We start from the raw sequence: 23,615 nt of genomic DNA, 5'->3' as shown, positions 1-23,615 counted from the left end.
AAATCAACCAAAAAAAACCAAGAACTCGTCAGTTACTGTTCACACTCTCAAACACCTTCAAATCTTCCTCCACCGATCATGAAAAGCTGCAAGAGGTTAGGGATGAAGGTTAGCTTCGATCCAGCAACAAAAATCCCAAAGAAATCCGGTCGGAACCCGCCGGAAACCGGAGATCGAAGGAATCTCCGATTTCCCCCTTTTCTGGAAATCCCTCTTCGATTTCTTCTCAAATCAAGGCTACCCAATTCAGAAATCTTACCTTAGATGCAAGAGGAGGAAGAGAGGATCCTCTAATAGCCGGTGATGAGGCCGGCGGCGGTGATTCCACCGGAAATGGGTTCCGGGTCTGAAGAGAAGAGAAAGAGAAAAAAGGGGGGGGGGGGGGGGGGGGGCTGGAGTCGGTTCTCCCGAATTCACTCTCTCTCTGCACCTTCCTTCTGATATTCCCATTGTAGGCTGTGAGCTCACGCCTTATGTGCTCTTGCGCCGCCCTGATAAGACCGTCACTACTGACGATGTGCCGGAGTCGGCACCTATTGATGGCCAGTTCTTGAGATACAAGTGGTGAGTTGCGGTTTTTTTGGAATCAATTTGACTGTTGTTTTTTTTTTGTAATGGTTTGCGTGGTTATCGATTGGGTGTTTGTTAGGTTGGTTTGATTTCGGGATTTCGGAGGTGCGGCGGTTTAGTTAGAACAGAAGAAGAAGAAGAAGAAGAAATGAAAAGAAAAATAAAAATAAAAATGAATTAACAAAAACAAAAGGGTAAGTTGGTCATTTAACTTCTTTTTTTGTCTCTACGTGCTTGCCACGTCATCAAATAACGGAGCCGTTAGGAATTTTTGACGGAAGTATCACGTTGATGTCAAAATACGTGTTTGGGTATCACATTGATACTTTTGAGAGTTCGGGTATCAAATTGGCCTTGGCAGCATAGTTTGGGGACGGTGACTGAACTTTTCTCTGATGTTAATTATCTTCGTTGGTAAAATCAAAGACAAACAAGTGATTGGAAAGCCTATTGATGGAGACTGAACCATGGAGGTTAGCCCACCTCTCCGTGCATTTGTTTAGAGCCACTTCAGCAGGGAGTTTCTTCCCTAATAATTTACCAACGAGACAAAGTAGTGCGCATAGAAGTGTTCTGGAGGTGGTGGCATGTCTACATAAGCCGCAAACCAGTCAACATTGAAATTAAGTATCATCTCCAAAGTTATAACTGGAATGGACTTGTTAGTTGTTACCTATTTAGTTTCTAAGGTAAACACTAGAAAAGGCCTTCGGGAGGAAGTCAGCTGATCTTCGGAATTAGGACTCAAATTCAATGGGTAAACACTAGAGAAGCAAAGGGAAAGTTTCGATACTACCTCGGTCAGAATTGAGAAGGTGATTGTTTGGGTTCTTCTTCCTAATCTCCCCATTCCTTATTGGAATACTGTCTCTCTCAAGTTTCGGGTCCAAAGGTTAGGTACTTATTTGGATGCGGATGATAATACTCTCAAATTAAACTAGTAAGTGTATGTTCAATTCGTTAGAGTTCTAATTGAGCTGGACCTTCGATATCCTTTGAAGCGTACTGTTATTATTAATAATGATCATAGTATTTCCATTGTCATTCTAGTCTCTTATGAAGTCATTTCCGAAGTGTGCTTTCGCTGCGGACAGTATAGGCAGAGGCTCCACACCTGCCCCCACAAGTATATGAACAATGACTTCTTTACGGTGGAAAGATACAAGGATGAGCATGTTGTGTATCCTCCAGAAATGGCGAACCATGCATGTGTCAAATCCATGCTTGCTGATGGTGTGTCTATTGTCTTTCCCATAGCTGCCCTACCAGCTGGTGATATTTTCTCTAAGAGCAAGTCCAGCGGTTGGACTTTGCCCGGGCAAATTGGGGGAATGATGACGTGTTGACCGGCCAAGGCAATTTTTGCAACTCCACCGGTCCATCTTTGACCAGCCATGTTTTGGCTTTTGATGCCCCTAGTCAAAATAAAAGGCAAGTCCATGACTAATTTGTTGCCCAGCATGCATGTGAGGTGACTATTGCAACTGACAACCATAGAGTGACGCGGAGGAGACAAGGCGTGGAGGGAACGCACCAATGAGGTGATAGACTGCAATTGTTGACTGCAATTTTTTTAAAAACCGATGAACAGTAAAAATGAACATTGAATTTAAACACTGAAAACCCATTGGTGAACAGTGAATTTTGGGTGAACAGTGGCGTGAACAGTAAAAAGGTGAACAGTGTTGACCGGGCAAGAAAAACAACGGGTGTAAACCCATGTCCAGTGGCAGTGAATAGTAACTTGACCGGTCGAATTCTTGACTTCTCGACTTTGCCTTTTCTTGACTACGGGTGAACTTGCTCTAAGAACTTTGAAGATTTTGAGGCTACCCTAAGAATGGTTTCCATCCCCAGGATAACAAGAAAACTGCTTCCATAAAGCCTGATGTGGTGATCCCTGACCATTCCTTTAAGGATGTGTTGTCAGCAAACAAAACCACCCCCCCCCCCAAGAAGTTAACCAGTTCCTTGAATGCTGTGGAACCACCAAAACTTGGAGAGCTAGACATGTTGCTTGATGAGAATCTAGGACTTGACCATACTGGCCCTAGTGGCACAAATTTTTTTTCCCCAGGACCCAAGAAAATATCTAGGCAGATGATTGTGCGAATGGAGATGACCGAGGACAATGCTCAGGGAAATGCTTCACCTTTAAGTGTTGGAAATGAGAGTGCTCAGCTGGAACAGCTAGGGTAGTTCTTAGTCGGGTTTTCTAGCTCAAGTGCAATACCTTGTTATTGCCTTGAAGCTAGACATTTTGTGTATCCTAGATTAATGGATCCCAGATGAAAATCAGGCAAATAAAACAATCTCTAGATTAATTTCCTACCAATTTTTGGTAGAGATAGGTGGGTGTTGTCTCGGTATGTGCACTCAGTGTGCCTTGTTTGTCCTAATGAGTCGGCGAGTTCCTTGCTTTGTCAAATGGTCGCAGCCTCCTAGTGGCAGGATGAAATTAAGTGTCACTGGTAGTATCCTCCGGTGGCAACATAATGGGAAAGTTGGTATTCTGGGTTTATGGCTTCACGTGAGCAGTATCTTTCCGGTATGTCACCACAACTGTAAAGCAAATGGAGTAGCCAATGATGCACTCTTTGCTAAATGGTGCTTGTTAGAATACATAGATTATGTTGAGAATCCTGATATTATTTCGGGATGTTCTCTTGAGGTTTATTGTAATGTGGGGTTTAGGCAAAATGTCCCCCCCCTTGTATTCTGTGGTTTCATCAATAGTCACGGCTTGAGGGCAGCCGTACTCGCCCTTACTCAAAAAAAAAAAAAAACAATCTCTAGGTTGTCTTTTTATTTCAATAAATTTCCATTTTTTAATTATGTTGGCCAAAGTGGTGGTTTGCTTCTTTTTTTTTTTTTTCTTAGGAGTTCTTCGACTGTGAATCTTAATGTTATTTATAAACATCTTAGGTTCGTTCATTGAAATTTCTGATCCTTTCTTTGGAAAATCTTGGTAGACCACCTTTGTCTATGCCTACCCTAATAAGAGTTTACAAGCTAATCTTTAGGCTGATATATATTGCTCATTTTAAACCTGGGATTAATGACCCTTGGATTCTAATGAGAGATTTCAACAATGTGACCAAGTCAGAGGATTATATTGGAGGCAATAATTCTTTTAATATTTACATGCAAAACTTTGTAAATTTCTTGACTGCTATGAATGTGACTACGCTACATGCATAAAGATCATACTATCATCTTTGAGAAGTTGGATAGGGTTGTTGCTAATCGTAAACTGGATAAATTTATTCCGTGGAAAATCTTTCTATGATTGGTTCGGATCACAGCCCTATTATTTTAAGGATTAAATTCAGTTTACTCCCCTGAACTTTGGGCCTAAAATCAGATTGGTCCATCTTTCTGAAATCGATTACGATGGTCCCTATACTCTCAAATGACATCACCCGAGTCCAAAATTTAAATTTGGCTCGAAACATGACGTCACGTGCTGACTTGGAGCCGACATAGGGGCCCACTTTTCAGATTTTAAACCCCCCAAGAAGTGCAAAATGGACATTGTTTGGCTCCAATTTTGTTGTAGCTGGTCAACAGTCGCTTTTCTTGCGCGGGCGTGCCAGCACCGTTCGGTTGCGGTCGTCGGGAGTGTCCCTTGACCTGACTTCTTTCAAGCGATTGTAGACGAGGAGAGCACCAACCTCGTCGCGGGATTCTTTGTGCCTTGTGGTAAGGACTTTGCTGTAGTTTCTTCTTGTTCACACAATCGATACTCAATATTGTAAATTGAGCAGAGCGAAATCACCGAGAAGTGTTGAGATCTTGCTAAAGCGTGACTTTAGCTTGGCTGGGTTGCTAGGGCGTTACCCTTGCTTGGTTGGTTCTGTAACCGTTGTGGTCGCGGCACTACCGTCGGCTCCCAAGGAGACTAGGACCGAAGTACGTTGACAGAGGGTTTGGTGGCACTGAAAGTCGGCTTCTGAGAAGACTAGGACTAGGAGTGTGATCACCGGTAAGAGAAAGAGAAGGAGAGAAGTTGCTCTTAGAGAGGTTTGCTCTAGAGAGAACTTAGATCATCTTAGAGATGTTGTTGTTGAATGTGAATGTGTCATCTAGAATGAGAGGAGAATGTGTTTATATAGGGAAGAAAAAGAAGAGTGAAATGATGAGTGGAAGAAAAATAATGAAAGTGGAGTATGAAAGTGATTTGTAAAATATGGAAAAGATAGAGAAATGATGAAATGAAAGCAAAGCATGAAGGTGCAGAAACATGGAAGTGATGATGATCTATTAAAGAGATTGTAGTAGAAAAATATATCCAAGGAAAAAAAGAAAAGCATCTAGCTTTCTTCATGTGGGTAGGAAACATGAACATGTGAATATTAAGCTGGTTTTAGGTCAGTTTCTGCCCCTTTATTCCTTCAATTATTTCTCCAACAAGACTTCAGAATGAGCCTTCGACTTCTTCATAAAAAATGTTCCACTATGAGTGTAGATTATCCTGACAAAGTTTCAGAGCTTTATTCCATGCGGTTGGGCCGGAAATTCTGCTGGACCTCTTACAGGTCCAGTTTTCCAGTTTTGCTTCTGTAGAAAATTGGACTGATTGTTTGAAGGCCTTCCACTCAAATCTAGATCTGGCACTCTTCATAAGAAACGATCCTTGGGCTTTCTAGAATTAATATGGAAAGTTTTAGCTCATTTAGATTTCATTTGGTTAGTCTGCCGCCCCTCCTTCCTTGTTTAGCTCGGTTTCTCCTAGCCGAAGTAGGAAAATGCGCTAAAGTTGACTTTTCATGTTTCCATGCTTCCATGCTTCCATAGTGGGCTTTATTTAGCCTCTAAATATATATTTCGAACTTGTCGACAATATATAGCTTGAGCCACTGACATTGGCTCAATTTCTCCAAGACGTGCCTTGTCAGGCCAAAATGCTCATTTTGGGTCCAAACAGACATTTCTAATTTAATTTAATTTCTAAATTTTTTTATATTTTTTCTCTATTTTCTCTCCTCTCCTCTCTCTCTCTCTCTCTCTCTCTCTCCCTCCCTCCCTCTCTCTCTCTCTCGTTTCAGATGAAAGACGATGAAAGTCGACCTCGCTGCACGGCGGCACTTGCAGATGTTTCACCAAAGTCGAAACCGCACCTCCAAATCTTCTCTCTACACCCAAAACCTCTTCTTTCTAGGCACATCAAAATCATAGGTCTCTCCCAAATCATAAACTTTGAAATTGAGCATCACCGAATCACAAGTCTCTTCCGCTACTTGTTCCACTTTTCTGCACACCAAAATCAAAACAGAAAATTCAATTGCAACAACTCCAATGCAGAGAGATTGGCGCGTTGGGACTTGGCGCCTGACAGAGCAGAGAGATTGGATCTGAGGAAGGTCATTGCTGATGGACATGGAAAGGACCGGGGAGTCGATACTGCTCGAGAACCCCAAATCCAGCAACACCAATGTTCAAGATCCCATCTTTACCCCTGTAACAGTCAATCCCACGCTCAATCACAAAGAAATACAACCAACAACCTCCATAGTGTTCAAGTATCTCCGACCCACCTTGCCCCAGGAGCTCAAAGCCCTACTAATTCTGGCCTTCTGAGGCTCGCCGGTGGCATTGAGTCCCCGAACAGAGTTGTGGACGCGTCCGACGGTCCCGCAACCGGTGCGCCGCCGTGAAGTGCCCGGAGTCGCTAGAAAAGGTTCAAGACCGCTCGAGCTGCAAAAACTTCGTGGGGAGATAGAGAGAAGTTAGAGAAGCTTGTGCCTACGCCTCCAATTCCGATCAAGGAGGAGGACGAGGAACGAGGAGCTTCAGATCGAAGGGGATGGAGGTGGCATTTCCAACTTGTCGGCCTCCAGCTCCGAATTGGGCGAAAGTGAGAGATTAGGGCTTGGATCGAATTTGGGAGATAGAGAGAAATTAGAGAAGCTTGTGCCTACGCCCGCGATTCTGATCGAGGAGGAGGACAAGGAAAGAGATGGCGTGATGTGGAACTTCAGATCGAAGGGAGATGGAGGTGGTCGTCGATATAGAGAAGGGGGGGGGAGAGAGAGAGAGAGAGAGAGAGAGAGAGAGAGAGAGAGAGAGAGAGAGAGAGAGAGAGAGAGAGAGAGAGAGAGAGAGAGAGAGAGAGAGAGAGAGGAAAATTAAGAAAAGAGAGAAAAAAAATTAGAAAAATTGGAAATGTCTATTTTGCCCTCCTTGTAGGGTTTAAAATCTGAAAAGTGGGCCCCTATGTCGGCTCCAAGTCAACACGTGACGTCATGTTTCGAGCCAAATTCAAATTTTGGACTTGGATGATGTCATTTGAGAGTATAGAGATCATCGTAATCGATTTTCAGAAAGAGAGACCAATATGATTTTAGGCCCAAAGTTCAGGGGAGTAAACTGAATTTAATCCTTATTTTAACTACTCTTCCTTTGAAACAAATTTATTCTAATTGTTTTAAGTTTGAAACAAATGTGCATAACAAAATGTGTGACTTAGAAGTAGGTCTATGCGCCGATCGGGTTGGACTATGTATTCGGGTCGAGTTGAGTCTATTTTGTGTCATAGTTTCTTGAGTTTTTATCCCAAAATTCACATATATACATACTTTTAAAAAGAGACAAGATGCAGAATTGTATATTTCATTTCATTCTCACTAATCATGGATTTGTGCTTGACAAAGTTTAATCTCATCTATAAATAATGACATTCGAATACAAACACAAAGATACAAAGACATTAATGATACGATAAGTTAAGAAATAATAATTTCCCAAGTATTCAGCAAGTTCAAATGTTCATTATGCAACTTGAGAGTTCCACACCAATGTACTACAAAGATGAGATTTAATGCAAAAAATTGAATAATAGAACATTACATGGTCAAGCACCACTATGCGGTCGGGCATATGCTCTCGATGAACAAGAAGATCGATGCTAGGGCGTTGATGGGTACTCTCTTCTCTATGAGGCTAGAAAAATTGCCTTTCAATAAGGGAATATGGTGGTCGATTCTTCTTCAAGTTCTCGGTTCAGAAGGAAACTTAAATTTGTAGTACACTCCCCTATTTCAAGTTATTCAAGTAGGGAGTGAAATCCACACTCCCCATTTTACAATCCACTTTACTTCATGTTTCATTTTTTGGTAGCTTAAATTTGTCTTTACTAACTTAAATTTTGTTTTTTTATGAGAACTTTGACCAAAAACGAAAAGAATGAGTGTGGATTACAAAAGTCAAGTTTTCTTGGCTTTTGTAAATTTCTCATCTTCACTACAAATCATGCTTTTCTAGCTCCCACACCACATGCATCTTGCCAAGCCCTTTACTGAATGCTTGAACGCAATCAGTTCACTGTTGTGAATAAGCAATGAGCTGCTGGGAGGAACACAACATCATGTTTTCTAAGATTTTCAGTCATCCGAAGTTTATTGGGCCTAGTCTTTGCTTACTCATACTAAGGAGAGAAGATTTTAGGCTCTACCTAGGGATGACAAAAATCCCCAGCGGGGCGAAGCTTCATTGAATACCCGCCCCTAATGGGGGGAGAATTAGGGGGACAAATGGGGAATGGGGATGGGGATCCCCAATCCCCACTATCTAAGATTGGGGATGGGGCGGGGATGATATTGTGATCTCCATCCCCAAACCCGACCCAATAATATATACATATATTTAACTTATATATATTTTAATTTATTGTTTATAATATAAATCGCAAATACATTTATTACTTTACTTTAATATCTACACTTTTATTTTAATGATGTTTTGACTTTTGCACTCATTAAATTATGATTTATGAATTTAATTATATTTTAAATTTATTTGTTGTAGATTTTGATTTTAAAAAAGGCAATATGAGAAAAAATTATTTTATTTATTAAATTCTTATTGGGGATTTGGGGCGGGTTTGGAGACTTGGTCCCCAATGGGGATGGGGACGGGGAATCCCCAATATATTTTTATTGGGGATTGGGGCGGGAATGGGGGTAGAGAATGACCTTGGGGATGGGGATGGTATTGTGATCCCCATCCCCAACCCGCCCCATTGCCATCCCTAGCTCTACCCTTTGGCTATATCATTGCCGTACAACTTCGATCAAAAGTGCCCCTACAAAATGAGATTAAAATTTGTCAAGCAAAAATCCATGATAAGTGAGACTAGAATATACAATTATGCATCTTGTCTCTTTTTAAAAGTGTGTACTGTGTGTGTGAGAATTTTGGGATAAAAAACTGAAGAAATTAGGACACAAAATAAACCCAACTCGATCCAAATACCTCGACCGGATCCTGCTTTCATAGAGTCTCAGTCCAACGCGGTCGGTGCATAGACCTAATATTATAAGTCGCACATTTTGTTTTGTAAATTTAATTATCGACATAGAGGTCAAAATCAAAAAAAAAAAATTGGGACAGATAGTGCATAAAAGAAAGAAAAAATAATGAAAAAAGAAAAAAGAAAAAGGAAGAGGAGATTATTCGGAAACTTCTTCTCTCGTTAACGTCCGCGTAAAATTGGCATATATTAATATCTCTTTCTTCAATCATCTCCTGGTTCGAAAGTCTCAAACTTTCTCCGATCAAAAACCAAAAAATCCAAAACCCTAGAAAATCAAAATCCCCCAAATTCGACCACCATGGGCAACACAGAGAAGCTGATGAACCAGATCATGGAGCTGAAATTCACCTCCAAATCTCTCCAGCGCCAATCCCGAAAGTGCGAGAAGGAAGAGAAAGCCGAGAAATTGAAGATCAAGAAAGCCATGGAGAAAGGCAACGTCGACGGCGCCCGGATCTACGCCGAGAACGCCATCCGCAAGCGAACCGAGCAAATGAACTACCTCCGCCTCGCCTCCCGCCTCGACGCCGTCGTCGCCCGCCTCGACACCCAGGCCAAGATGTCCACCATCAACAAGTCCATGGGCAACATCGTCAAATCCCTCGAGTCCTCCCTCAACACCGGAAACCTCCAGAAGATGTCGGAGACCATGGACTCGTTTGAGAAGCAGTTCGTCAACATGGAGGTCCAGGCCGAGTTCATGGAGAGCTCCATGGCCGGCTCCACCTCGCTTTCCACTCCCGAAGGTGAGGTTAACAGTCTTATGCAACAGGTTGCCGATGACTATGGGCTTGAGGTCTCCGTGGGCCTGCCCCAGCCGGCGGCCCATGCCGTGCCCACCAAGGAGGCCGATAAGGTCGATGAGGATGATCTTTCCAGGAGGCTTGCGGAGCTCAAGGCTAGAGGTTAATGAGGGAATGTCATCGGTGCGATGCGAATTTGATGTATAATGCTGCTTTTATGGGTTTGCAGAATTATGAGCTGTGATTCGTGTTGGAACCATTTACAACTTGATATTTGTGTATAATTGTCGAATCAATTCGCGGTGACATGATTATGTGGGCTGTGTTGCTGCATATGTGTCTTTAATCATTTTCTTTAACCAGATGCTTGAATCGATATGTTTTTGTTTGAGTTGGATATGGTATTTGGTATGTTTACATACGAGAATGTGTAATAGTTGTGTGAATGTATGTGGGGTTTGTTTTCTATTGGAGACTGAGTGGAACTGGTAAATTGGTAATGTGTGTCTGTACAGCAAATTTTGCTGCTCTGGTTTGACTAACACCATTTGCTTGTAAATCTTAAGTGCTACTTGAAATATGATGGGTTCAGTTGATGAGAGGATTTCAATATATTATATCTGTTGTTTGTTATACATGGTACCAAGGTGTGCAGTTATTGTAGGGTACAGTCTGAGTTATGTTGATTGGAATTAGGAGTGAATTGGTTTTAGGTTTGTTGAGGAAGGAGGTCATTTGACCTGTATGGCATATTGGCATATAAGATTGCTGTAGTAACGTAGTAGTAACGTACAATGTGGTCAGAGATCTTCATCCTGTTTTATAAGATGATGTCTATGATTTTTTTGTTTTAATTCACCAACCTTGCTGATCTGTTAACTGAGCTGGTCTTTCCAACTGCTACATGCTGGTTTCTCTATGCTATGAGTGTCTAGTTTTGTGATATGAATCTTCTCATCTAGTGTGGGTCAAAAGGAATTCTGTTTTATGGTTTCACTGCTTAACATATTGATCATGGGATCATTTATCAGATTGTAGATTCAAGTGTGGGTTTGTTTGTTTTGGTTGCTTCTTAAACCTGACTGTGTTTTGGTGTAATGTTAACCTGCTCTGGACTTTGATTGTAGATTACTGTAATGTTAACCTGCTCTGGATTGTAGATTTTTGTGATGTTAGTGGTATATTTAAAGTCCGTAAACAATGTATCTGGTCAGCTGGTGGAGGTGGATATTGTATTTATCTGTGATAGTGTCAGCTAGGCAGCCAATAAGTGCTGCGCATGGCAAGTAATTTTACACCAGTGTTTAAAGATGGATCGCCTTGTGTGGGATGGTAGATGATAGTTTGCCTAAAATTCTTCTGGGATGTGTATAGGGTTGGTCAATTTCTAAAACCTGGGTTTCATGTTTGATAGGAAATCAGGTGATTCATGACAAGTGATTGACTGCTGTTTGTAACTTGGTTTCTAGTAAGTTTTGTCAGGTCCTGCATATTAATATCTTGCGTTCGTACTTGCATCAACATGTCTTCCAAGGGAGTGGTTTCTTGTGTTCCATCTCTGGTGATTGGTTTGATTCATGAATTACCCATTCATGTTGAGATTGAAATTTGAAGATGCATATACCATTCAATATCTGATCCGAGTTGGGGATGGTGGATGCATGTTTAAATGGTGATGATCTAAATGCTTTTGTATACTTTTGAGCTCTGCATCATGTATGTTTTGCTTTGGGCAAGTTTGATAATTGCAAGTGTTTTGAACAAGCCTCTGGAGATCCTTGGAGCTCTGAAGACTCTTTTAGCTGAAATTGGAGAACTATTCTGAAAAATCGAAGATCTGAAGTCTCTACCAAAATTTTCCACATGGGGCATCAAACCCCACTAACATTGTTTTCCCCTCATCCACAGCGGAAATAGAGGGGTTGCTTTCCTTTAATCTTAATTGTACCGACTACTGAGACTATGATTCCGAAAGACAAAACGGAAGAATGATCGGAAATATTGAAAGGTTTAGACCTCAATTGCGCGGTGACACGATCACCATCGCTCTAAAAAAAAAAAAAAAAACCACGACCAAACCGCACTCGCTACGCGTAACACCACCAAACCCCACTGGACATCATCATACACCCGTCTAGTAGCGCACGCCATCTTGGCAAGTAAGCTCGAGCAGCGCCTGTCAGATGAGCTGCCCTCCAATCGTATATTTATTCTCTTTTTTTGGTTACATTAGAAATAAATCATATTCCTAACCTAGTATAGTCTATCCAACCCTCACCATTTAAGCTACCCCCTGATGTATTTAAAAACGCGTACAAAATGATTCAGTAAAATATATACTTTTTCAAATTAGACTTTTCAAAAAGAAAAAAAGTTATTTTGTGAAATCAAATTTGTTATCAAATGATGTGTTTGAACACAATATTTTTAATCTATAGTTCAACAAATAAAACATTACTTTGATAATTTAACAGTATGCAAATGTGAAAAGAGTAAAATAACATCACAATCAAATCTGCCGTCGGTAAATCTGCAAAGTTGAACAAAGTAGCCAGCTTTTTCCACTTGTTGCATTACATCCTGGATTTTTCTCTACTTGTTATTGTGATTGCATTAATGTATCCTTGCTTGATGCAATAAAAGCAAAAGTAAATATAGTTCATAGTTCATAGTTCATAGTTCATAGTTCATAGTTCTAAGGCAAAAAAGAAAAAAGGAAAAAAGAGAGCCTCATACTTTAATTTTTGAAAAGCATCATGTACAGTATGAAAGTACAATATCAAATTACTTTACAGTTTACAGTCGACAAGAAATTAATACTCACATGCTTATACATGTACATTGAAAAATTTGAAGAGGTTTGATGATTTTAATCAAGATGTCATAAGCTTTTGAAGGCCAAAGCTTTTTAAGACCCTCCTTAACTCTCCGAAAGAGTTTTCTTTTGGGGGCATGGGATATGTGAAACCCAATTGCATCTATGTAGCAACCACTTCTTCCCTTCATGCCAACAATTTGGCCTCCATCTTCAACTGTGAAAGTAAAAGGCGTGCCTTCTTCAACTCCAAATGGTCCAAATGTTCTTCTATTGCTCTCGAATTTGAGTGACCGTATCACCACCGGATTGCCAACTACCCAGGGTGCCTCAAAACAGTGTCCACTAACACTCACTAGGAACTCATCTGGATACTCTAGCTTGATCTGTAATGCAGTACAAACAAGTTTAGATTGTTTAGCTTGATCTTCCAGTTCACCATCGTTCTCAAAAGAAAAGAAACACTACCAAACCGCGCTCGCTACGCGTTACACCACCAAACCCCACTGGACATCATCATACACCCGTCTAGTAGCGCACGCCATCTTGGCAAGTAAGCTCGAGCAGCGCCTGTCAGATGAGCTGCCCTCCCATCGTATATTTATTCTCTTTTTTGGTTACATTAGAAATAAATCGTATTCCTAACCTAGTATAGTCTTCTCAGACCAAAAAAAAAAAGGGGTTGTGCCCGTTTGCCCAAAATCTCTTGGTATTTTGCCCAATCAATCCATCATCTTTGTATTTTGCCCAATTACACAACTTTTTAGGGGAAAAGACTCATAAGGGTAGTCCTTTCTAAAGTAGTGCCTAGTGTATCCTAAGCTGACTTTTGGGTCCAATTTCACCTTTTTCTTAGAAAAACCTGTTTCAACTTCTGATAAAAACAAAACTAGCCTTCAACATGCCCACGTTTTTCACCTAACGGCCTCTTGCCTACTGGTTACTTTAACAGGCGGAATCACTGCTGCTTGTTTCTATCCTAAGCTGAGGCAAATTTTCCTAACAATCAGAAAATCTTGAACTTAAAAGATAGTATAGGATACTTAGCCAAACATGATTATGATAACAGAAACTTGCTAATTTAAAACTTGATGAAGTGGGTGAACACACTGAAATTATTTATATAAACATAATTACAAGCTAAGAATTCAGAGCCTCATTCTCAGGTAAACAGCTAAAAAGCTATTTAGCTATCCATAAGAATGATTACAGTACTTACTTGTAAATGGAAGCACACTTCACACTAGACAGGAAAGAAAGATCACACTGCTACTTCTTGAGAGAAGACTCTTCTGCTCAAGTGTTCTTAAGCTATCTTACAGATTGTGGAAGTTTTTGATGTGTCGGGATTTTTCGATGCCCTTACAAATGAAACTCAAGCTCCTTATATAGAGAGCGGACCTCAAACTTAAATTCAAAAACATAAAATATACAGTTCAACTCCGTGATTTCCTGCTTTCCTGAGTGCTCCTGTTGGTGGAGGTCGGACAAGGAAAATGCAGGTTCCCTTTTGGGTGAAATGTTTTTCACCTTTCCTTTTTGAAAAGCAAAAGTAGCTTTTGGGAAGAGTCCAAAAGTACTTTCGGTGTTTTCTACACCTGCTGCTTCACATGTTCTCGTCTGTTTCAGAATTATGGCCTAAGACAAAAGAGTTGTTGTCAGCTTGGGCCATTCTATCAGTTGTGGCATTATCTTCAACGTCTGTATCAACATACATCTTGTAGTGGTTGTCATTTTCAAGTCGTTCTATCCACTGCATGCATGCCATCGTTGAGTCTATCTCTTTTCTGGTGAGAGATAGAAATAGGTCACTGCTGACTACGTCAGGATGATCATAGGCAGTGATAATAGTTTTTTCTCCTGCTGCCAGGAAGGTATTGTTGATATCTTCAGAGATGATCTTCTTCATATATTCCAGGGCCATGGCTTTCATCCATGGGATGCTTGAATTTGGTTGTCCATTGTACCCAACACAGGCAGGTTGTAGATATTTTCTTTGAATAATTCTCACATAATGATATGGAGAAATGTATTCAACCTCGCCGTTTGCCTTTCTAATCCATTCTGGAGGAGTAGATCTAAACTTTAGTCGGAGTATGCCATCAGTTTTTCTGACATTCTTGACTGTATTGACGATGATGGGTGGCAAACCTTTTAGATCATCATTAGTTTTAGTCCACAGGTTATGGACAAAACCATTTTCAACAAGCCAAAGCTTGTGTTCTTGAGGATGTTCACTTTGAACATTTACTAAGTATCTTCCAACATATGATCCTGAGATAATAAAGAGAGTTGGAGGAACTAGGTCTTCTGAATTGTGCCTTCCTATCAGATTGTGGAAGTCATGCCAATCTGATTCAGTGAGTGCCATGATAGGGACCCTAGCACTTTCTGGATTTTCAAGGAAGTTAATTTTTTCTTTCTTGACAGCACTCTGCTGTATTTCTTCAAACTGTGGTCTGCCGTTTTCATAGAGTTCCTCAGCTAAGGCAAAGAGAGCTGGAAACATTAGACCACTGCTTCTTTCCTGAAAGGCAAATAAAAGGTTATCTAGAATTGCCTTCTGGTGGTAAGCAAGTCTCCTGCCAGTTCTAAACACAGGAGTATCGAAGGTTCGAAGTTCATAGTTAAAGACATTTAGTACTCTAGTTGGAGTAGGTTTGCTTTTTGGCAAAGCAACAGTCGTCAACGGTCTTGATGAACCTTTACCGTCTGCCGTTTGAGACGGGCTAGCCAATCCTTTACCCTGGGATTGATCAGTTGTGGCTAGTCCTTTTGGACTTAGCAAGAATCTTTTGAGGATTTTTTCTTTGTGATCCTCAGTGTCTTCCTGTTCTTTCCCAGCTCTTCTGCTTCTGGGATTGCGACCTTCGTCGTCATCATCTCTTCTGTTGAACATGGCTAATTCTCTTGTTAAGGCGTCTGGAAGATAGTTCTTGTTTCCTGCAATTAATTCAACAACATAATCATATTGGTTAAGAAATAATTGCCAGTTGGCTAATCTTCCTCTATCAGCAGCTTTATCAAGTTTGAAATTTTTGAAATTCTTTACTCTGGCATAATCGGTGCGGACAGTAAAGGGTTTTCCAAGAAAAGCTGGAGAATTTAAAATAGTTTTCTTAACAGCCAAAATTTCTTTTTCCCCTGTGGGATAATTTAGTTCTGCAGGGCTGAACTTGCCACTACAAAATTTACAGATCTTTTCAATGTTAGTTCCAGGCGCTTTCGCCAGAACTACACCGGACCAGTAATTATCACTCGCATCTGTTTGGAGGATAATCTCGTCATTCTCTTCGGGTTGTTGAAGAGGAGGGAGGTTTTTGCAGAGATTTTTTATCTGCTTCACAGTTTTTTCATCATCTTCTGTGAAGTTCCATTTTCTTTTGGAACTCGTTTTAGGTGACAACATTGCTGTTAACCCTGAGATCTTGGGGATGAAATCTCTTCCATAATTTATGACACCAAGGAATCTCTCTAGACTTTTGGCATCAGGAATTCTATCTGGGAATTTCCAGATTTTCTCAAGGATGTGAGGTTGGAGTTTTATCACTCCATTCTTGATATTTATTCCTAGAAAATCAACTTCATCAAGGATAAAGAAGATTTTCTTTTCACCTAGGATAATTCCATGCTGAACTATCAGCTTTACAACCTCATGGAGGTGTTTCATGTGTTCTTCTCTGTTTTTGGAGAAGACAAGAATGTCATCTATGTAGACGACGCAGAACTCCGCAACATGTTTGAAGATATTATCCATTTTTCTCTGGAAGATGGAGGGAGCTTGCTTTAGACCAAAAGGCATTACTAACCATTCGTAATGTCCTTGAGGTGTTCCAAATGCAGTGAGAGGTACACTCTCAGGATGCATCTTGACCTGCCAAAAACCCGACTTTGCATCGAATTTTGAAAAGACCTTGGCTCCTCTGAGCGGTTGATCAATACTCGTACTTGAGCAATTTGATAGCCGTCTTTGACAGTCTTCTTATTGACATCTCTGTAGTCAATAACCATTCTAGCTTTTCCTCTAAGGGTTTCTGCATGATTTCTCACGTAGAATGCTGGAGCATGATGAGGGCTAGTGGAAGGTTGAATTAATCTCTTGTTCAGGAGATCTTCAATATCCTTTCTGAATTCTTTTTGATCTTCCTCTTTGTATTGAGGAATGGCTTTGACATGACAGATGGCATTCATGTCGTGCAATCTTAATTCACAGACCACTGGGTCTTTTTCCCAAAACTTCTGAGGGTCTACATCTATGTTCTGCTCAAGTAGTTTCTTGATTTTTTCAAGAGTGGGAATTTTCTGAGACTCAAGCTTATTCTGAAAGTGCTTGAGGTTATGCTCATGAATGAAACTAGCTTCTTCTTCTTCACTAGCTTCTTCTTCTTCTTCTTCAGAAGATTCTTCAACAAGTAATTCTTCTTGTTGTTTGATTTGGAGTATGGGTTCAAATTTGGGTTTGTAGGGGGTAAGATCACCACTATTCTGTTGCGATCTCTGATATTGGGTAGTGAAGTTTGGTCCTACCACACTTTTGGCTTGAGTAAGCCTATCTGCCCAGAACACCCGTTCTCCTTTTCTGAAGCTGATTGCTTCTTCATCCTGAATAAATCTCTGTTGGAGAATGAAATCATTACCCAACAAGAAATCTGCGCCTTGGCCTTCAGATTGCCAGACGTTATGGATGATAAATGTTCCTCCACCAATGGTGATGTGAACATTTTTTGCTACTTTATTCATGGTGAGATGGCTTCCATCAAAAGTAACACCAGTAGCTGTTTTCTTTTCTTCTTTCCAGAGTTTTTCTGGAATTGCAAATCTCTTTGCAACTGTAAATCCTGATCCATTATCTACAAAGGCATGTAGATGGTATTTTTTATGATCAGGGAATTTTAGTCCAATCTCTATGTAGTTGCTGTATCTACTTGTAGAGACGACTTTCGATTGCTGAAGCTCATTTTCTTGAGCTTGTTCATTTGGAATGAATGGTTTACATTCTTCTGGAACATTGTTCTGAGTGGGAGATTTATCAAAACTAGAAGGTTTTGTATCATCCCAGTCTGTAGGAATTATCTCTTTGCTATCTGTATTACTGAACCATGACGGAGGGTCATATTTGACTTTATAATCAAACTTGCCAGAAGGTTGGCCAAGTAGATCCCATGTTTCAGTAACTGTTATAGCTGCTTCTTGCTTTTCTAAGAGATGAACAGTTTCTGGTGGTTTCACCAGTTCTATATTTTCTGGTATTTCAACCAGTTCAAAGTTGTCATCGATTTTTTCTTCGATGATGTCTCCCTTTTTCGAGGAAGATGGTTCCTTGGTTGTTTCCCGGAACAAAGTTTCTACCTTTTTCTCTTTTTGTTCAGAGAAATATTCTTCATATTCTTGTTCAACCAGTTGGCTTACAAGACCATTCTTGGTTTTTCTTCTTGCTTCAGCTATGAAACATTCTTTGTGATACGTCTTTTTTGACTCTTCACAAAACATAGGGAGACCATTCTTTTCGTGACATAAGCAATAGTCACAGACGAATGTACCAGGGTTCACCTGATAAGAAGACATTAAGGATTCTGTCTTGCTTTCTTCCCAGTTTTTGATTCTTAAGACATTCATTTGTCTGGATTCGAAGTACTCTACTTCAGAATCTGTCTCAGACTCAGATGAATCTTCTTCTTCAGACCAGGCAGAGTAAACTGACCTGTCGTCTTCATCATCAGAATAGGCTATTTCGTAGCCTTTCCTATTTGCTGACTCTACTATATGCTCATATTCTTCAAAGAGAGCCTTAGTAGAAGATCTTTTACCCTTTTCCGGGCATTCATTGGCATAGTGCCCTTCAGCTTTACATAACCAACATCTGCAAGCTTTCTTGCTTGGTTGTTTATGTTGATGAGTATTCTTCTTTTTCTTGAAGAATTTCTTTTTTGGATCTTCATTCTGTTGTTTCTTGTAATTGGAACTTTTCTTGAATTTCCAATTCTTTCTTTGATTACTCTTTTTGAATTTTTTAGAGTAATATTTTCCTTTTTTCTTTCTGTAGAACTTGGATTCATGACATCCCCAGTTGGTTGGCATATCCAGTATTCTGTAACAGAAATTTTCAACTCCTTTGAGTTGTTTCTTGGCCATCTTAGCTCTAAGATTGGCTTTGCATTGTTCTTTCAGTAATTGCCGGATTCTGTCGGCAATTCCTCCAACTGAAAATCTTTCAATTGGTTTTTCTGCTATGCTTTCTCGCACAGCTGTTCTCCATGGTTCAGGGAGTTTCCTGTGCAACAGGTTGACTAGATCAGTGCTTTCTAGTTCTCCAATTGTACAGTAATATTCTTGAAATTCATTCAAGTATTCTTCAAAATATCTCATGTCACAAATTTTGAGAGCATAGATATTTGATCTGGCCATTTCTCTGGCTTTTTCACTCATATTTGCAGAATCTCCACAGAACTGATCGTACATGGGTACTGCAAAATCATACGGAGATTTTGAAGCTTTGATATCTTCAAGCCATTCTTTTCCTCTGGCCGTTTCTTTGAAAGAGAAATAATATTTTTTGGCTACTCCTGTGAGAGTAGTTTCAAAGTACATCTGAAGATCAGGAGCTTCGAATTTTCCAAAGGTGAGAGCAGAGGCCATCATCAGGCTGTCTACCCATTGGTCAAGAGTTTTCCTCTTGTCTAGAGTTTTATCTAGATCTAACCAGATACCAAAATTGGTAATTGGTACTCTGGGTATCTTGTCCTCTGGGACAAATCTTTGAGAATTTCTTTCTCCATCTCTGCCCGTAGGGGCCTTCTGTATAGGGAGTTTTACCTTTCCCTTTTCTCTGGTGATGGAGGTTTTAGAGCTTTCTCCTTCCTCCATTTCAACATCCTGGTAGGGAATGAGTTTTCTTTCGTTTCCTGGATTGAAATTTTTCATTTCTTCGATTAGTTTTTCTAATCTTTCAGGATTTTCGCAATTCTCAGCTTCTTCATACAGATCATAGAGCTTTTTTGCTCTAAGCATGTTGACTGGTCTGTTTAGATCAGCTTCTAATTCTTCTTCAGTGATGGGTTCTGATGGTTCTTCAGAATTTTTTGTACCACTAACACTAGCTTCTCTAGTGCTATAGCTTCTTCTGAGAAGATTTTTGTTTATCCTGATATTCTCAGGACAGACATCACTTTTTCTGTGATTGTCAAAATTTAGACTGATTTCTCCAGTCTTTCTACTTTCATAGATTTTAGCTTTCGCACTTTCTGCTGGTAGCTTTGGACCAGATAATTTCCATTCAATAGGAAACGTTACTTCATTCCAAGTAACCTTGTGGATCTGTTGTGAATGGTTCTTCTGACTAGTGAGGAATCCAGTAGTAAGACCAGGGATGTTTGATATCCTTGTCTTTGGCTCTACTGTAGTACTCATTAGTTTATAGTATATTCTGTATACTATTGCCAATTCTTGCATATCATTTTTCATAGATATGCCATCTGTCTTGACTCTCAGTCTTAGACAGTGAGCTGCATCTTTCAAGCTTGTTGAGAAGTTGGGGAAGCAGTTAAAATATGCTACTTGGTTGCACAGAGATGCTTCAAGGGTTCCCAAAAGACTAGCTTGAAAATCTGTTAGTCTATTGTCTTGTAGGACACATAGAACCGAACAGTTTATGCCTTCTCGAGCCAGAAGTTTTATGCCTACTTGGACTGCTCCAATGTGCATAAATTGATAATTTTTTGCTTTTGCTCGGGCAACTTCACTAGGAGTGATCAGTAGTAGATCTGTTTCTCCTGTTGTAGAGGGGGTTGTAAATTCAAGTAATTTGAAATGATGGCTATCCATCAGGTCAAACGTTCCCCTTTTGTAAATTTGTTTGAAATCTAGCTTTGGAATTGAGGCGTTTTTTACCTCATGCTCGATTTCGTTGTACTCAAATTCTTCAGCATTTAGGAGTTGAACTCCTTTCTTTTTCCCAAAGATGCTCATCATATTGACATCTCGAGTTTCTTTCGGGTTTTCATACCGAATACTAGTAGAACTAGTTGAGGGATCCAGAAAAATCAAGTTTGGAACAGGATTCTCTGGTCTTTCTAATGGTTTGAATCCATTAGTTTTCTTTTTTACTGTAGGCACTTTCTTGTCCTTCAGTATATTTTTCATAGAATCCAGCGTTTTTTGCTGTTCATTGATTTTTTTACTAACACTTGTTAGCTTTTCTTCTTCCGTTTTTGGAAGCCCTTTGATATAATCCAGTTTATTTTCCAGTTTTTCTAACTGGTGGATTATAACAGGAATTTTTTCTAGATGTTCTTGATATCTAGATATTTCTTGCTGCAGGATCTGATATTTTTCATCAGAAGATTTTAATAGAGAATTCAGTCTCTCTATTATTAAATCAGACATTGTCCCCATTGGGGATTCCCCTGCTGAGCTATTTTACAAGCTCTGATACCAGTGATTTGCGGATCTAACCAATGCTCAGGTAGTCAAGAGGTTTTTGTTCCTCTTCAAGTACATATAAAAGATTATCAATATCTTCCTCTAATTTATAGATCCTGGTTTGGAGTCTATAAATAATATCCCAGTAGTTGGGAGTTTCTCTGTTAAGACGTTCTCTATAGTCTTTCAATTTTTCCAACTTTTCTCTTTCTTTTTTCAATTCTTTGCTAGTGCTTTTACAAATAGCATTTAATTCAAGTCTGTCAACGATCGAAATTATGAATAGTAAAACTAACTGTTTACCTTCGAGATCGAGGATGAAATTTAGCTGCAATTATAATTTAGACAAATAAATTCAAGATGGGCCCACCACGTTTCATCAAAAAATAATAAAGGAAACAAAGTAATAGTAAAAGCAAGAATTAGAGAGAGAAGGGGGTATTAATGGTATTAATAATTGGTGAAAGGAATAGTTGGGAGAAAAAGAGAAAACTTTTGTGTGAATGGGGTTGAAAATAAGTTGGTGGAGTGTATGGGGTTGTATTTGGTATTCTATGGGTAAGTGGTTATTATCCCAAAAAAAAAACCTAGTATAGTCTTCATTCAATGTCTGGCCCCTCACCATTTAAGATAATCCGAATGATAGTGTTTTTTGTACCCTTTTATGTATTTAAAAACGCACACAAAATGATTTAGTAAAATATATACTTTTTAAAATTAGACTTTTCAAAAAAAAAAAGTTACTTCGTGAAATCTGTTCAAGTAAATCCAGAATATGTGTCTGACCCAAATTCTAGGTTACTTGACCTAGTTGCAATAGAGTTTTGAATTAGAGATATTCTCGGAGATATTCATAGAAATCCGATTAATTGTACGATTATATTTCCTTGTACAACTCTGATTCTATGTCCTATAATCCTCTATATAAAGAGGCTCATATTATCAATGAAAGTACAACTCAATTATCTCCCAATTTCAGTTTTCCTTAAATACGTTATTAGCACGACGCCCTAACCCTAAAACCTAATAGCCAAAACCCTAAATCCGAATACAAAACCTTGAAACCTTTTCGGCCCCCGCCGCGCACCTTGAAGCCCTCCACACCAGGAGTCCAAAACAGGTGGCAGAACAACCAGAATCGGCCGGAAACCTACCGAACCGGCCACTAGAAACTCCAAACCACCCGCAGCAAATACTCAACCGGTTCACCAGCTTCTGGACCTCCAATTGCTACCAAATTTTGTCAGCAGCAGCGTCTTGATCCCAGGATCCGGAATTTTTTTTCCCGGAACAGGCCTTAAAGTTTCTGAACTGGGCACCAATAGAAGCTGCGTCCTTGAACCGCGAGAAAGAAAAAGAAAGAAAGAAGAAAGAAGAAAGAAGCAGGCCTAGAAGCCCAATTGGCAGAAGAAGAAAAAAAAAAAAAAGGAGGTTTAGGCCCACTGACACAGGCCCGCTGCCACGTCAGCTCCAGTTACCCACTGCCATGTCAGCTCTGTGACCCACTGCCAAGTCAGCTCTTCTGACCCACTGCCACGTCAGCTCCGGTGCCACATCAGCTCCAGTGACTTTTCCGGCCAAATTTCCGGCGACTCTCCGACACCTTTTCCAGCAATTTTCTACACTTTTCAAGGTATGTTTTAAAGGTTCTATTAGTTCCCCTTTTTGAAGTTTTTTTTTTATCGTTTTTCTCTTCTTTTCTTGGGGACTTGCAGCCTCCCTTCTTCTACCACCCTTTCTTCTTCAAAGGGGAGACCAAAAAGCCGAACTGTGGGGGTTCGTGCTCACTCCAAGCTTGGAGCTTGTTGAGATCTCCAAACTTAGAGTTTGTAGAGAATTTATGATCGACCACTTACATCATTGTTTCGATCTAATCCAATACCTCTTGGAATCGGATTTCTTGGAATCGGATTTCTTGGAAGCGACTACGCTCAGAAATTCCTAATTTCTTGGAAGCGATTACGCTCGGAAATTCATAATTTCTTGGGAGCGACTACGCTCAGAAATTTTATATGTTTTCGTGGTAGCCTTTTTCGCTCCGAAACTAACCCTTTTTCTTGTTCTCTTTTAGGATGAGTAACCTGAATAAAGTGGACTTCGCTCCATTGGGAACAACTGGCTTTGGATATCACAAGTGGGTTCGTGATGTCCGCCAGCATCTCAAGGCCGATGGAATCCTGGATACAATTCTCTAGCCTAGCCAGGACGTGCTAACTGTTGAGCAAGCTCAAGCTTTGGAAGCAAATAGAGTAGCCTTGGAGGCAAATAAGGCGAAACCCATCATCTTAATGACTCGTCATATGGATGATTCGCTCTAGTACGAGTATATGAACGAAGAAGACCCCAGAAGGCTGTGGGTCTCACTCGAAGAAAGATTTGGCAACGTCCGTGACTCCCTGCTTCCTGAAATAGAAGTGAGATGACATAGCCTCCACTTCTGTGATTTCAAGTCAGTTATTGACTACAACTCGGAAGCACTTCGCATTAAATCCTTAATGGAATTATGTGGAAAAGATATCACAGATGCGATGTTGATTGAGAGGACTCTCTCTACCTTCCCCGTTTCTGCATTGATGGTTGCTAAGAACTATAGAATCGATGTTACTACAGGACGGATGACAAGGTTTCATGAGCTCATTGGAGCTATGAATGTCGCTGAAAAGCATGACAACATCCTTATGAAGAACTATAATTCGAGATCCGTGGAAACAGAGCATATTCCAGAGTCCAATTATAGTTGCGCCCTTGAGAGAGG

General features: G+C 40.1%; 1 protein-coding gene across 1 annotated transcript; it reads left to right on the top strand.

Annotated features, from left to right (window-relative positions):
• The first annotated feature begins 9,065 nt into the window (after positions 1 to 9,065).
• LOC133725359 (ESCRT-related protein CHMP1B) lies at positions 9,066 to 10,048 on the top strand. Its single transcript, XM_062152577.1, has one exon. It carries the CDS (start codon positions 9,183 to 9,185, stop codon positions 9,792 to 9,794), a length of 612 nt encoding a protein of 203 aa, XP_062008561.1. The 5' UTR covers positions 9,066 to 9,182; the 3' UTR covers positions 9,795 to 10,048.
• Positions 10,049 to 23,615: the final 13,567 nt, after the last annotated feature.

The sequence above is a fragment of the Rosa rugosa genome, chromosome 1 (genome assembly GCF_958449725.1).
Source record: "Rosa rugosa chromosome 1, drRosRugo1.1, whole genome shotgun sequence".
Classification (NCBI taxonomy): domain Eukaryota; kingdom Viridiplantae; phylum Streptophyta; class Magnoliopsida; order Rosales; family Rosaceae; genus Rosa; species Rosa rugosa.
This window is presented reverse-complemented; position numbering and strand designations above follow the sequence as displayed.

Coding starts and splice junctions, on each gene's coding strand:
- LOC133725359 (XM_062152577.1), top strand. CDS start 9,183: ATGGGCAACACAGAGAAGCTGATGAACCAGATCATGGAGCTGAAATTC.